Source organism: Orycteropus afer, unplaced genomic scaffold (assembly GCF_000298275.1).
Source record: "Orycteropus afer afer isolate SDZICR_OR568_19922 unplaced genomic scaffold, OryAfe1.0 scaffold00057, whole genome shotgun sequence".
In the NCBI taxonomy this organism is placed as follows: domain Eukaryota; kingdom Metazoa; phylum Chordata; class Mammalia; order Tubulidentata; family Orycteropodidae; genus Orycteropus; species Orycteropus afer.
In genome coordinates, this window is record NW_006921644.1 from 7992507 (window position 1) to 8006939 (window position 14433).

Here is a 14433-nt window from a genome sequence, read left to right on the forward strand (position 1 = left end):
AGGGGTCCCAAATGCCGACTTTTCAGTTGCCAGCTGAGCAGTTAACCCCTGCACCACCAGGGCTCCTTCGACCTATCAAAGTGCTCGGTAAATGTGAGGTCCTGCAGCTGCCATCTTTGTCATAACCCTGGTGGCAGTTAGGCTCACTTTCTGATCATTGGCATGAGGTTAGTATGAGAAGACACATGCACGTCCATGTCCAACATACACAATATCCCCAAACCCAAGAAATGAAGCTTTCTGGAATGTGTTTCCAATTGAACAAGGACAGAAAGTAGACTCTATCCCTGTGGCCAGCGTTGATCTATTAATGGTGCTGTCTTGTATTGGAAGAAATTCCGAAGGCACCTGTGGACACTGTAGGGAAATACCCAGTGACTGTTACAGACACCTGTCCAAGCTGGAGGAGGCAGGCGAGGCAGCCCCAGCAGCCCACCTGCCAGCTTTCCAGATCAGTGACCCAAATCTCAACACCATCTTCTCTCTTTTCCTTTCACAGACGCTGGAAAACCCCAAGTATGAACTTATCATCGAGGCCCAAGACATGGCAGGACTGGACGTTGGGTTAACAGGCACTGCCACGGCCACCATCATGATTGATGACAAAAATGATCACTCACCAAAGTTCACCCAGAAGGAGGTAAGCCCTTGCTGGGCACTGCCACAGCGGTCATACCCATGATGGCTGATTGATACTCATTCTCTCCTGGCTTCTGTTCGTAAAATCACACGATGTCTTTGTGGGTGGGGGAAGGATGACATACTGCCAGAGTGCTTTTTCCTCTTATTTCCTGTGTGGAGCTGAAAATACGAGAGCCCTGCAGAACAAAGGCATTGAATCTTGCTAAAGTCCAGAAGAAAATAACTTTGAATGGCAGAGTGCCATTTTCCCAGCTTTGTCGGTGTTGTTTAATGCTGAGTTGTGGCAGTCCCACTGTGGTTTTAGCATAACAATAACTATTTTTTCCAATGCGTACAGATTGAGAGGCCAGAAGGAACAGCAGCGAGGAGGTAAAGCAGATTTTCTTGGCAATAACAAGGTGGCCCAGCAGCTTATAAATAACAACCAAGTTAGTTTGTCTCAAGGAGCCTTTATTTATGCCCGGCACCTGTGCTTTTATGATTATGGATCATGGTTGTTGTTTCCCATTTATTCCAGTGGATGGCAATGGTTGGGGATGGGCTGGGATTACATTCAGTGGCTGAATTTGTGTCTAAACTGGGAAACCATTGTCTGTGTGCATCTGGTGGAGGGTGCTAAGATCGTGGCTTCCTTGGAGGTCAGGGCCAGGGTCAAGTATTTGATGACCCCATTCCTGACCAAGTGCCTAGACAGTCCCTGATATTGGCTGGGGCATTATTGGGCACCCACCATTGTCTTCCCTGGAGAAGGATGTCATGCTTGGTAGGGTGGAGGGTCGACGAAAGAGGGGGAGGCCTTCAACGAGATGGATTGATACAGTGGCTGCGATGATGGGATCAAGTATAGCAGGGATTGTGGGGCTGGCGCGGGATCGGGCAGTGTTTCATTCTGCTGTGCATGGGGTCGCTATGAGTCGGAAACGACTCGATGGCACTTAACAACAACAACCATTGTCTCATTTGGCTGTGCAAGATGGCTTTCGTGGACTGTTTTGTGAATGAGGGAATGTATTATTGAGCTTGACACTAGAGATGCTACTGCTCTGAGGTCACAGACATGGCAGTAGAAATAGGATGAACACGAGTTTCTGCATCTCCAAAGGTGAGCTCTTACCTGCAGTGCTGCGTCTCCTCACTGTTTTGGAGGTTTTCCACCCTCTGAGGCATTCAGAGAAGAGACTCACTCCTGGACCAGCAGTGGTCTGGTCCCCTTCTCTATGAGCTCCAGGGCTACCCCACAAGGCATGGGACAGGTGGCCCTCTCAGCTGTCTGGTTCCCTGGTAGCATTTCCTGTTGCAGTTCTTCATGACTTACTTATTCAGGGGTGGAAATTTCCCTCTTTTCCCCTCTCTCCCATGGGGTCTCAGAGAGTCAAGATTCCAACCACTGAGCAGCAGAGGCCACAGTAGCTGCATCTGCTTCAGTTCTACATCCTCCCCAAAAAAGTTCCTGGAACATCTAGTATGTGACTGTTGGTTATTCCAGTGCCTTCCAAACATGTTCCAAGAGACACCCAACCTCAGGTGGTGAGGAAGCTAATGGTGATAATGCTTCTGAAATTCAAGAGGCTGAGTGGCATCCTTACCCATAGGTCCTTCTTCCCTCCATGCTGAAAAGCTACCATCTCCCTTTAAAGTGATCACTGAATCAGCTCAAGCACTTCGCAATACACAGTCTAGACCCTAGAGTTGTAGCAGGGAAGGAATTCTGGAGATGGGGCAGTGTCTCTAAGATGCCTCACTGTGGACAGGGCTGGGCAGGAAGGCAGGAAGAACCAAGAGAAGAGAAGGGGAGCACTGATGAGGCCTAAGACAAGATGAAATGATGGCCAGAGTGTGGCAGAGAGAGACCAGCAGGATGGTTGGGAGAGAGAGGAGACACGATGCTTACAATCCCAACACTGAAGTGTTTTTTAGAAATGATGATCAAGGTGTAGCCATTCCTCAGTAAATGGAGGGGTTGAGGGTCTCCAGAAAGCTGTCCAGGAAGATGCTGTCTTGCACAAATTTCAACATTTATTAGGATAGCTCTTAGTCTCTAGGAACATAGTTTTTCACTTGCTATTTGACATGGTCTTCCATCTCCAGAAGAATCCGTATTAGTCTATTTCAAAGAGAAGTTACAATCAGCTACAAAAACAGAGCCTAGGAGTAGCACTGTGTTCACTGTGGTAGAAGTCTAGTTTCTCTCATGTGCAGAGAGACACCCAGGCTGGTGTGATGCTCTGACATCATCAAGTCCTCAGATTCCCCTCCCCTTCCACTCTGCCTTCCGTGAGGCTGTCCCATGGTACAGGGCGGCCACTACGCCAGTTACCACATCCGTATCACAGGAAGAGAGAAGTAGGAAGTGAGAAAGGCAAGAGGGGACTTGTCAGTCAAGTAATCCCCATTTAAAGAGGTTCCCCGGCACTCCCCCTCCTGAGTTCTGGGTGCATCTCCACACCCCCCTATAGGTAGGGGAATCTGGGCAGTACGTGTCCTATCTGGAGTTGGCTATTGCAACCACCCACAAAATGGAGGTTGCTACTAAGGAAGAAGGAGATGTTATAAACGCTAGTAAAAAATAAATTCCCCGTGCAAAGCCAGCAGCCCTTGTGCACAGTCAGCTGGTGCGGCAGCAGCCCTTGTGTTTGTTGGTGAGGACTACAAGCTTGCTGAGGAACAAGGCGCATGTGTCTCTTGCCCTTGTTGCATTCCCCACAGGCACTCAAGGCATCTTTGCTGACTATTCCCCAAAGATCATTTTCACTTGAGAAGCATCACTGGGGACGATGAACCAAGGTCACACTCAGCATTTCTACTGACTCATGAAATCAGTGTTAGCTACTGAGTGTCATGCATGTTGAGGTTGGAAGCACTGCTCTCCCTCTGCGGACAGCCTTCTCTTCATTTCCCTAATAGTGTTTGCCCATGGCTTCAACGAAATGTGAGTTTCCCGTTTCCTAGATAAGGTATTCTTTAATGATCTTGAGAATCTAGAGAGACTCCCAAGCCCAGAGTTTGAATGCTAGGTGAACACCTCAGGTCCGTGTAGAATAAAGTGGCTTGCCCACTCCTCTCTCTAAAGTTGTTATTTTTAAAACAGACCTCGGATTAGTGCCCAGAGCACAATTGGTGCTCAACATGTCATAGCTGAGTCATTTGTGTTTTTACACAAATCCCAGGTCCTAGGGACTAACGGTCTTCCCCTTGGACCCATTCTTCCTTCCCCTTCAAAAGAATGGGCTTGCCAGTGATCAAAAGAGCAAAATCAGACTTTAGATATTTTCCCCATTTATTCTATGGGATTTTCATATTGGACTTTAAAATGGTGATTAGTAATTGAGACTTGGGAGCTCTGGTAGCATAGTGGCTAAGGCACCTGACTGCTAACCAGAAGGCTGGCAGTTCAAACCCACTAGCCACTCCTCAGAAGGAAGGTTGGGCAATCTACTTCCATAGTGATATCACCTCAGAAACCCAAGGATGGGTGGCTTTGCGTTGGGTCTGACTCGATGGCACATAACAACAACACAATAATTGAAATTTAAAAACTTAGGTATTTTATTATTATTATTGCAATTTGATGAGTTCTTTCTAAGGTAAATGTTAATACCTGTAATAAAATGGCATGTGACTTAAAAGGTCCCGTTCTCCAGTTGGAAGATTGGTGGTAGTGGTGTGTGTTCCAACTCAGAGAGACCCTAGATGACAGAGTTGAACTTCCCCGTAGGAGATTTGGTGACACATTGGTTACACTGAAGGACTTGAGATGGGCACATGCTCAAATTTTCACAAGAGGAGGAAGGCCACTGGTGTCAGCCAGAAGCTAGGGAGCTGAAACAGAACTTCTGGGAACTGCTATCATTGGGTTATCAAAGGGGTGCTGAGTTAGAATCTCTGATCCCTAAAAGTCACCATGGCATCCTCAAGCCCACAGAGTGGCCCCCAAAATTGTATTTTTCTTTGGAGATCAGCTTTTTAAATAAAAATCATTTTATTGATTATCTACCTAATAAACCCTATCAGACTTTTGGCTGCAAATGCTGTGATTTCTTCTTTATATAACAATTGTGCAATTTTGTCATCTCGACAAAGAGAACAGGACGTGTAATCATTTCTCTAGCAGGGTTGATAGAAATTGTGTCTGTGTTATTGATAGTTTAGAGAGGGTTTTTTCACCTTCACGTAGCATTTCAGCATTGGAAATGTCACATAAATTTTTTGGATTGTTGTCAAGTTTGAAAAAAATTTCTATCACGTTTCTGCCGAATAAATGAGCTGTACAATTTCTGATTTTTTCATGTAGTGACTTTTCTTAAATACTCTTTGAATTGATGGCATTTTTTGCCCAAGTTGTCACCCATGTCCTTGTTTTGTGGTATGGTATGAGTTCTATGTTGTCTTCATTGATGTTGGCATGGTAGGTTAATCAGCAAGAAATTGTCATCTTTTTCCAAGAAGTTCCTGATGACTTTCTTCTGTTCATGAGTGAGTTTAGCAAAGAATCAAGGAGCTATCTGATTTCTCATGGCAGAAATTTGCCTCTTCCTTTTACTGAATTACCTGACGCAGAATGATGTCAGGGTGATTTCTGTGTTTCATTCCTTAACTTCATAGCTTTTGCTTCATGTCCCATTAACTATTATTTAATACCACCTTAATTGAGATGTAATCCACTTGCCATAAAGTGTGTGGTTGTTGTGGGTGCCACTGAGTTGGTTATGATTCACAGTGACCCTGTGTACAGCAAACAGAACAACACGTTGACCAGTCCTCGTCATCCTCACCCTACGTTTGAGCCCATTGCTGTAGCCACTGTGTCACCCCATCTTGGTGAGGACCTCATTTTCTCTGGATGCTCCACTGAAACCTGTCCACCATGGGTGACCCTGCTGGTATTTGAAATACTGGTGGCATAGCTTCCGGCAACATGCAGACTACCACAGTCCAACAAACTAACAGACGAACGGTAACCATTAAGTTTACTCTCTTAAAAATGTCCAGTTCATTGGTTTTTTTTAGTATATTCACAAAATTACACAACCATCAGAGACTTGGTGACCCAGTGGTTAAGTGCTCTGCTGCTAACTAAAAACTTGGCAGTTCAAATCCACCAGCCACTCAGTAGGAGAAAGATGTGGCAGTCTGCTTCTGTAAAGGTTACAGCTTAGGAAACCCAATAGGGCTGTTCTATTCTGTCCTCTAGGGTCACTATGAGTTGAAATCAACTTGATGACAATGGGATTTTGGTTTGGTATAACCATCACCACTGTCAATTTCAGAACATTTTCATCACTCCAAAAGAAACCCCGCACCCATTAGAGGGTACCCCCCATTCCCACATCTGCCAGCCTCTGGTAACAGCTCATCTTTCTTGGCAAAGAAGAGTCAGCAAAAAAGAGGAAGACCCTCAACGAGATGGATTGATACAGTGGCTGCAACGACGGGCTCAGGTGTACGTCAGTGATGGTGAGGATGGCGCAGGACTGGGCACTGTTGGGCTCTGTTGTACGGGGCATCACTGTGGCTCAGAAGCAACTCAGTGACACCTAACAACATGGGTTTGCATATGCAAGGCATTTCCTGTAAATGGAATCTATAGTGTGTAGCTTTTTCTGGCTGGCTTTTTTCATTTAGCACAATGTTTTCAGAATCTATCTGTGTTGTAGCATGTGTCAGGACTTTGTTCCTTTTGAAGGTCAAATACCCCATTGCGTGAATGTGCTGTGTTTTGTTTATCCACTCATCAGTTGATGCCACTTGAGTTGTTTCTGCTGTTCGGCTGTTTTGAATAATCTGCGCGTTAATGTAGACATCCATGTACAATCCGTGAGCTTTTTACCTGAATTCTCTCAGTTCCTTTGTATTTGGAGTCAAGAAGTTCCCTGTGAGCGCATTCCAAATGGAGACCCTGCCATCTCTCACTTCATTTACTTTACAAAAGTGTCTTTCCAAATTGCAGTGAAGATGGCTTGTTCAAGGTGGATCAGCTTCTTTTTGGTAAACACAATGTTCGTATAGAAAAACTACACCAAGCCTGAGTGCTTTGACACTCCACACGTTGAACACAAAGCCCAAATTAAGAAACAGAATGTGTACGTGGAATTCTCTGTGTTACCAAGTATCATGATGTTTTTATGAAACACGTGGCCTGGAGAAATACAATTGTGGTTTGATGGTGCTCATCAACTCTCATACAATTTGCTTCTAAATCATTCGTTTTTGTAAAAGTTTTACAAAGTGTAAGTGCCTCGTTCACTGATACTGATAATCAAGATGTGAGCGTATGTCCAAGAGGGCTGGCAGGGGCCACAAGGATGGGCCTCAGTTTCCTATTCCCTCCATCTGGGGTTGACATGAACACCTGGAGTGTTCTTCACTCTTGGATCCTTTTCTTTGTTCTTGGTTGTTTGGTGGTTCCAGGTATGGAGTTAGAAACAGACGTTTGTGCTGCTGCCTTTTAACAGAAGTCTAACTGACATGCGTGTGTGTGTGTGTGTGTGTGTGTCCAGGCCTCCAGGATTCCATGCCGTATGTCCACATGCTTTCAGTGAAATGCCCCTCCTTCCAGATGCATTTCCTTCCCTTAGAGGAGCTCTCTCAATGCAGATGTGCCTAGGTCTAAACACTGACCGGGTCATTATACAGTCCGCGTGCTCAGTAGAGATGAACCCAGAAGGACAACCATGTATTTCTTGAAAAATCAAACCCATTTCAATTATCTGACTCAAGTGAATTTTCTGAAGGGTGGAGTCCAAGACATTTTATCGACCAGCTGGGTCATCAAAGATGATGAAGTGCTATTCTAAAGAGACCAGACTCGCTCTCCCCATGAAGCCCTTTAGAGCCGTTTGGGTGAAATATGCGCAGCTTTCTCCTGTGATGGCTGTGAAACCAATATGGCTGAGCTTTTAAATAAAACCAAACAGACAGTGTTGAGACCTTTATCCCATGCTTTGTAGGGAGTGATGGGGAAAACCCCGTGCGTGGGGAAACGGAATGTTTGGGGAGAACAGAACAGTGTGATTCTGCTGTGTGGCTGCCCTGGCCCGTTTCCAACTCTGAACTTGGTCACTTCTTTCCCGATTACATCAGATGCTGACCCACCTTGTCCAGGCCAACTCCTTGCCCGATGATTCCACAGAGCCATCCGTTGCAAATTGCATTCCCCACTCCCCGTCAGACACTTGAGGAGGGCTTAGCTGCAGAACAGCACCACGCAACTTCCACATTTGTCTTTACTTCCTTGGAAGGCGTGAGTTCATTACTTTTGTCCCCTGCGCCAAGGTCATAGAAAGTCATGAAATCATCAACTGCACCCCCTAGTGGTCACATTTCGGAGCTACTGGAACTGCAGGTCCAAGGCTGGAGTGGAGGGAAACGTATGATGTACACAGAGCTCTCGAAGTCGAAGCCTCCGTCCAAACAGTGAGCTTGCAGCTCACAAAAAGTGGGGCATGGTTTCCTGGATTTAACTGTTGAGACAGCAAGGTGAGAAACTGTGTGGTGTTGAAAATGCCCATGATGACTATAGCTTGTGTGTGTGCAATACTGAAACATTTGGATTTTTAAAGTGAAAACGTCTTCTGTGCTGTGTCTGCATCTGCAAGGCTCTCGTAGAGGTAGACCAGACAGCCAAATGATTTACTGCATTGATCACTCTGGTGTAAGTCTGTTCATGATGTGTTGGTCCCCTCATCCTTGTGGGAATCCCTATGCCAGTTCTGAGCCTCTGCTAACCCTCTGGTCATGCTCAGAGGGTCAGCTGCAACTCAGTGGCAATAGAAGCAGTTTTTTACAGCAGCTGGCAAAGTCTCACCACTGAGCCACTCCGCAGCTCCGTGGCCTCTGAAGACTCCGTCCGTCTGCTTCTGTTCAGAGGCAGTATCCTCACACCAAGAGCTGCAGCCGCAAAGCTATAAAGCATCCTTTTTAATTCTGAGAAAATAACATGACTGCCCCTCCCAAATGCAGTCTGTGGGATGAGAACTGGAGTCCAGAGTGGGAAATCCAAGAGCAGCAGACATGGGACATGCTGCACTAATGGAAGCTCCAGGCCCACATGGCACCTGGAAACCATTTGCACTGAACAGCTTCAGAGATAAGGTCTCTGGGCCTTGTGCACTGCAGGCTTTCCAAGTGTCCACTAGACACAGCCTGCTCTCATCTCAGAACACAAGGCTGTTTGTGGCAAATGGGTCAAAGCTGTACCCAGATGCCATTGCCCATTCTGCTCTGTGTCCCTGGAATGACTTTCCCTTCTCTTGTCCCTGGAAACCTCCAGTGTCATTCAAAGCTCACATGTCACTCCCTTGGGTAGGTGCTTGTTTCCTCCTCATGTTCCTTTATGTGACAGACATCCCCCTAAACCAAAACCCGGTGCAATGGAGTGAATTCCAACTTACAGCACCCCTAGAAAACAGAGTGGAACTGCCCCAGAGGGTTTCCAAGGCTGTCAATCTTTATGGCAGCAAAGCCCAAATCAAACCCACCGCCATGGAGTTGATTCCAACTCACAGCACCCCTAGAAGACAGAGTGGAACTTCCCCAGAGGGTTTCCAAGGCTGTCAATCTTTACAGAAGCAGACTGCCTCATCTTTCTCCTGTGGAGCAGCTGGTGGGTTGGAACCACTGGCCTTTAGTTCAGTAGCCAAATACCTTAACCAGTGTGCCACCAAAGGCCCTTAGAAATCCCTTTAGCCTTGAATATATTGAGTCATGTAGTCATAACATCCTCCAGTACCCTTTGAAAGCTTTGGTAGTTGGAGCATGTTGTTTTCATCATTGCCTGTGGGCCCAGTGTAGGAGTGGCAGCCAAGTTTAATTAGAAGTGAATTTATTATTCATGCAGCAAATACTTACTATGGACATGCTGGTGTTTTGGCTTCTAACACACAGCTGAATTGTCCTCCGTGTTCCGCACAGTAGTGCGTACACACCATCACACGGGGGTATGTGCAACATTCTGCAAGTATCCACCTTCACGTGTGCCAGAGAAGGGGAGAGCTGCCATCAAGTCGACTGTGACACATGGTGACCTTGTGTTGAACAGAATAAGTCACTGCCTGGCCTAGCATCATCCTCTCAGTTGCCAGTGTGCCCGAGGCCATCCTTGCAGCTCCCGTGCTGAGTCACCTCACGGAGGGTGCCCTCACACTCACAGCCCTGCACTTCACCCAACACAAAGTCTCCTCCAGCACTGATCCCTCCTGATGTAGCCAAAGCAAGCAAGTCGGGCACTGTTCCTTTGGGATCCATAACGTTTTCATTGGCTAATTTTTGGAAATAGGATGGCCAGGCCTTCCTAGTCTGTCTTAGTCTGAAAATGCCGCAGAAACCTGTCTGCCCTGCTGTTTGGAGTGCCAGGGGCCTAGCTCCCAGCATCGCAGCAACCCTGCGCAGTCAGACGGACTGATAGACAGATGGGGCAATCCACCGTGGAATTACCTTCATCACCTGTGTGTCTTCACTCTTCTTCCCACACTGGGATGTAGGTTCCATGAACAACTTGGGTTTGCTCCGTGCAGACAGTTAAGGACTAAACTAAAACTTAGTAACCCAGAGGCCCCTCAGAAGACAGGCCTGCCCACGTGCTTCTGGGAGGGGACAGCCTTGAAAACCCGCAGCTCGACTCTGCAACACGTGGGGTTGCCATCGGTTGCAATAAGCTCGACAGCAGTGGTTTTCCTGGTGGCCCCAGCACCCAGCCTGGCGTGTTATATAACTCAGCAACAGTTGCGTAAATTATAAATGTTTGGCAGTGTGTTGGTTACTTCGTGCTGCTCTGACAGGAATATACCACAGATGGAATGGCTTTAACAAACAGGAGTTTATTCTCTTACAGTTTGGAGGCTAGAAGTTCCAAGTGCCAGGTTCTGGGGGGTGGGTGAAAGCCCCTCAGCCTTGGGCTTCAGCTCTGCCTCCTGCTCCCAGCCCACTGGAGCTGGAGGCTTTTCTTCACTCAGCCAGCCACTGGCTGCTAAGGCTGACAAACCCAAGGTTGACAGGTAAAATGGCACAGTCCCAGTATTGCCAAACAACGCAGCAGGCCACTAATTCAAGCCCCAAGATCGGGACTGCTGAACAGCTTGGCTTAATGCAGGGTTCGGGTGTGCCGAGAAGCTGTAGACCATTCCCAAAGCTTCTCCTTATATATTGGGAGCAGATCACATCCCTAATGCAGCTACTCAGCCACTCGTGGCTGATTCCACCATGGAGTTGACTGCCAGCCTCATCATGGGGAATAACTTCCACCAGCTGCCCAGCCACTCAACCAGGCCCAGCCAACTTGACACACCACCCTAACTACCACAGGCAGAAAGCAATGGAGGCAATGAGAAGGTTGTATCAAAGAATCATGTTGTCAGAAGGACTTCAAGAAATAAATGAGGGATGCTGCTCCATCCACATGGCTAGAGATGGGCAGCTGTCAGACTCCAGGCCGGAGTGAGCTGCCCAGTGAGAAATCAAAGCCCAGTCAGCTGGGCAGGCATGACCCTGAGGTCTCTCCTTTACCGTGCTGTGCTGAGACCACGGGGGCTGAATGCCTTCCCAGAAGTGCATAAGCAAATCCTAAATCACCTTCCATATCAGTCGAGTACAAAAAACCCAAGCAAAGTCAAGGTGAATAAATAATGCATAAAGGAACTGCTAGGCTGGAGAAGGGCTCACGCTCACCCTGGGCATTAAGAGATGAAAAAGGAGGAAGTATCCCCCAGCTCCAAAGTTCCATACGGCTTCATCCTTCTAAGCGGGATTAAAGAGAGTGACCCAGAGTTGGCTCAGATGTGTGTGTTTGTTTCAGCTGTGACCTGGATCCCTTTCCCCAGGGTTGACAGTCGCTGTTGATGTTGTTGCCGTTGATCTGCCCAAACCTATGAAGGTCGGATTTGATGAGCAGTGTGTTCTTCGGTCTGTCTTACCTGAGCATGTCTGTGTTACACGGTCACTGTCTGAGGCACATTCACTTATCCGTCCATGTCCATCAGACATGGACCCCATGCCACCTCTTTGCCAGGCACTGTGTTAGGCTGGGGAGTCTCTGGGTCGCATAGTTAAGTGCTCAGTTGGTAACTGAAAGGTTGATGGTTTGAGTTCCCCCAGAGGTGTCTGCTTCCAGAAAATCAACCACTGAAAGCCCCATGGGGCCGGTTCTGCTCGGACACACGTGGTGCCACCAGGAGCTGGAACTGAAATGGCAACAACGGGTTGAGTCTTCTCTTATTTTTTTTTTTCCTACTTTATTTTTATTTTTATAGTGTTTCCTCCTCTCGGTTCTTCTGTTTTTGCTGTCAGGCTAGGGCACTGTGTGGTAAGGGGGACAGGCAGGGTCCCTGTCCTCATGAGTCCAGTCTAAGCTAGCACATAGATATGCAGTGGCAACTAATGGTCAGCTAAAATGGGGCAAACTCACCACAGAAGGCGACTGCGTGGGCGCAGTGGAGCTCAGGGAAGTCTTTTCAGAGGAGGGGGCATTTGAGATGAGAACTAGCAAGATGTCGAGGGTCCATGTGAAGACCCTGAGACCAGAAGAAGCTTGGCTTGTTGAGGAACTGAAAGCAGGTGGGGGGACAGAGACAGGAAGACAGCAGGGGCCACATGTCACAGGTGCTATTACAGTAACAGCCATTTCATGGGAGTGGAGACCGGTTCAGAGAGCAGACAGGAGGCTAGATTGACTCCAAGTCCAGTGGGAGACGTTGGGGGGCATTACAAGGGGGGAGAGGGTAGCATTCCCAGGCATAGAGGCCCTCAGTCTCTGGAAAAGGAGCCCTGGTGGCACAGTGGTTAAAGCATTCAGCTGCTAACCATAACAACAGTAGTTCAAACCTCCCAAGTGCTCCATGGGACAAAAATGAAGCAGTCAGCTTCAGTAAAGGTTGACAGCCTTGGAGACTCTCTGAGCAGTTCCACTCTGTCCTCTAGGGGCGCTGTGAGTTGGAATTGACTCCAGGGAAGTGGGTGTGGTTTGGGCTTTGCTTCCATGAAGATTGACAGCCCTGGAAACCCTGTAGGGCAGTTCCACTCTGTCCTCTAGGGGTGCTATGGGTCAGAATTGACAGCAGGGGAAGTTATAGGTAAATCTCTAAAATGTCATTGGCCCACAAGGGTAAGTCATTAGGTGATTGCTGGGGAGACAGTTGCCAGTGACACCCCACACTCCCACACACACACACACACACAGACACCGCAGAAGTGGGAAAGACCCCAGGCCAGCAAATCGCTGGTAGCTGACGTTTATACACTGTCTTCTAAGCTTAGGCAGCCCGTCCACATTCCCCACACTTTCTCACTGGACACTCGTGCAGCCCATTGAAGGGGCATGGTCATCAGCAATGTGCAGATGAGAAAGCTGAGCGGCCCTTTCCTCCCCGAGGTCACCAGGGGGCAGGCGACTGAGTCCCCAGGCCGCCTTGCAACTTCAGAGAGCTGCGTTTCCTTAACGTGGCGTATGTTCCATCCAGGACAGCAAGGCTGTGCCTATTCTGTTAAAGGCAAGACTGTCCAGGAATCCTCAGATTTGCTCTTCCTTGTTGTTATGTCAACAGCAAACGCAAACACCCTTGGCTGAAAGCACTCACTTTATGCCATGTAGGGTCCCTCCCATCAACCCTGCAATAGCGTCTTTGTTACTGTTAGCTGTCGTCAAGTTGGCCCAACTCATAGCAGTCCCACAAACAACAAAACAGATCTCCAGCTGGCCATGCATCCTCCCCGTGGTAGGTTACCTGTGGGCCCGTTGAGCTCAGAGAGTTTTCATTGGCCCATTGAGAGCAGTCGACGGCCAGGCCTTTCTTCCTTGTCTGTGTTAGTCTGGCAGCTGTGCCGAAACCCATCCAGTACCATAGCAACACTCAAGCCCCCTCTGACGGATGGCGCTCTGGTCAAGAATTAGACCCAGGTTTCCCTCGTGGAAGACGAGAATTGTGCCACTGTCCCACGGCACATAACAACAACAACAAAACCACCACCAACCTCGGTCCTGAGAGAGGTGCTATGACTGTGACAGCCATCTCATGGATGTGGAGACAGAGGTTCAGAGACCTAAGAACTTGGCTGCACTCTAGCTCCCAGGCTCTCAAGCCTCCACTCTGCTGCCTCTGAGATGGGCTGAGCACCCACGGGCTCAGGCCCAGGGAACCCGCTCTCCAGAACCTTTCTGCCTGACTCGGCTGCGGCTGTCATGTTCCGTGATCTTGCCCCTCGGGTCGGCTCTCGTGAGAGCTCCTTCCAGGCCTGTCCTGCGGAGTATTTTCTTAAACCTGTGTTCCAAGGGTTTGCTGAGGAGGCCCGGGGCTGTAAGCAGCTGAGCACTTAAGCTGCCCGACCACGGCTCCTGCAACTCCGTCAGCTCCCTGAATCGCCTGGGCCAAGCTCACTGACTCCTTAGTCACTGCCTCCTCAGCGTTTTCTTCCCACTTTCTCTTGGTGTTCCTTAAATCAGCATCATCAGCGCCAGGTTCCACCTCCTGCAGACTGGTGCTCCTTGAGGGTAGACACGTTTCCATTTGTCATTGCCCGCCCCCCCTCGGCCGCCGAACCGTGTGCACACAGGGCGCCCAAAGGATGTTTGCTGCATTAAATCGAAGGTAACAAACAGCACTCTTCCCTGCAGCTCTGCAAATAAGAACACGTACTTTGGCTAATCAACCCCTGGGTGCACGTTTAGCGCAGGTTCGATTCACTGCTGCAGATCTGTGCTCAGAGCTGGAGCGGGGTAGCTGTCTGGCTCCTGATGGCCAAGCACCCGTCTCCCGGGTGATGGGCACCTGGCCTCTGTGTCTCACAGGAAGAACTCAGCAGACC

General features: G+C 48.4%; 1 protein-coding gene across 1 annotated transcript in view; it reads left to right on the forward strand.

The window, feature by feature from the left end:
* Positions 1–14433, forward strand: part of CDH13 (cadherin 13) — a 1199128-nt gene that overhangs the window by 1068664 nt on the left and 116031 nt on the right. The window contains exon 9 of the mRNA XM_042780725.1: positions 500–640. Within this exon, the coding sequence (XP_042636659.1) occupies positions 500–640 (141 nt within the window). The remainder of the gene's footprint in view (positions 1–499; positions 641–14433) is intronic.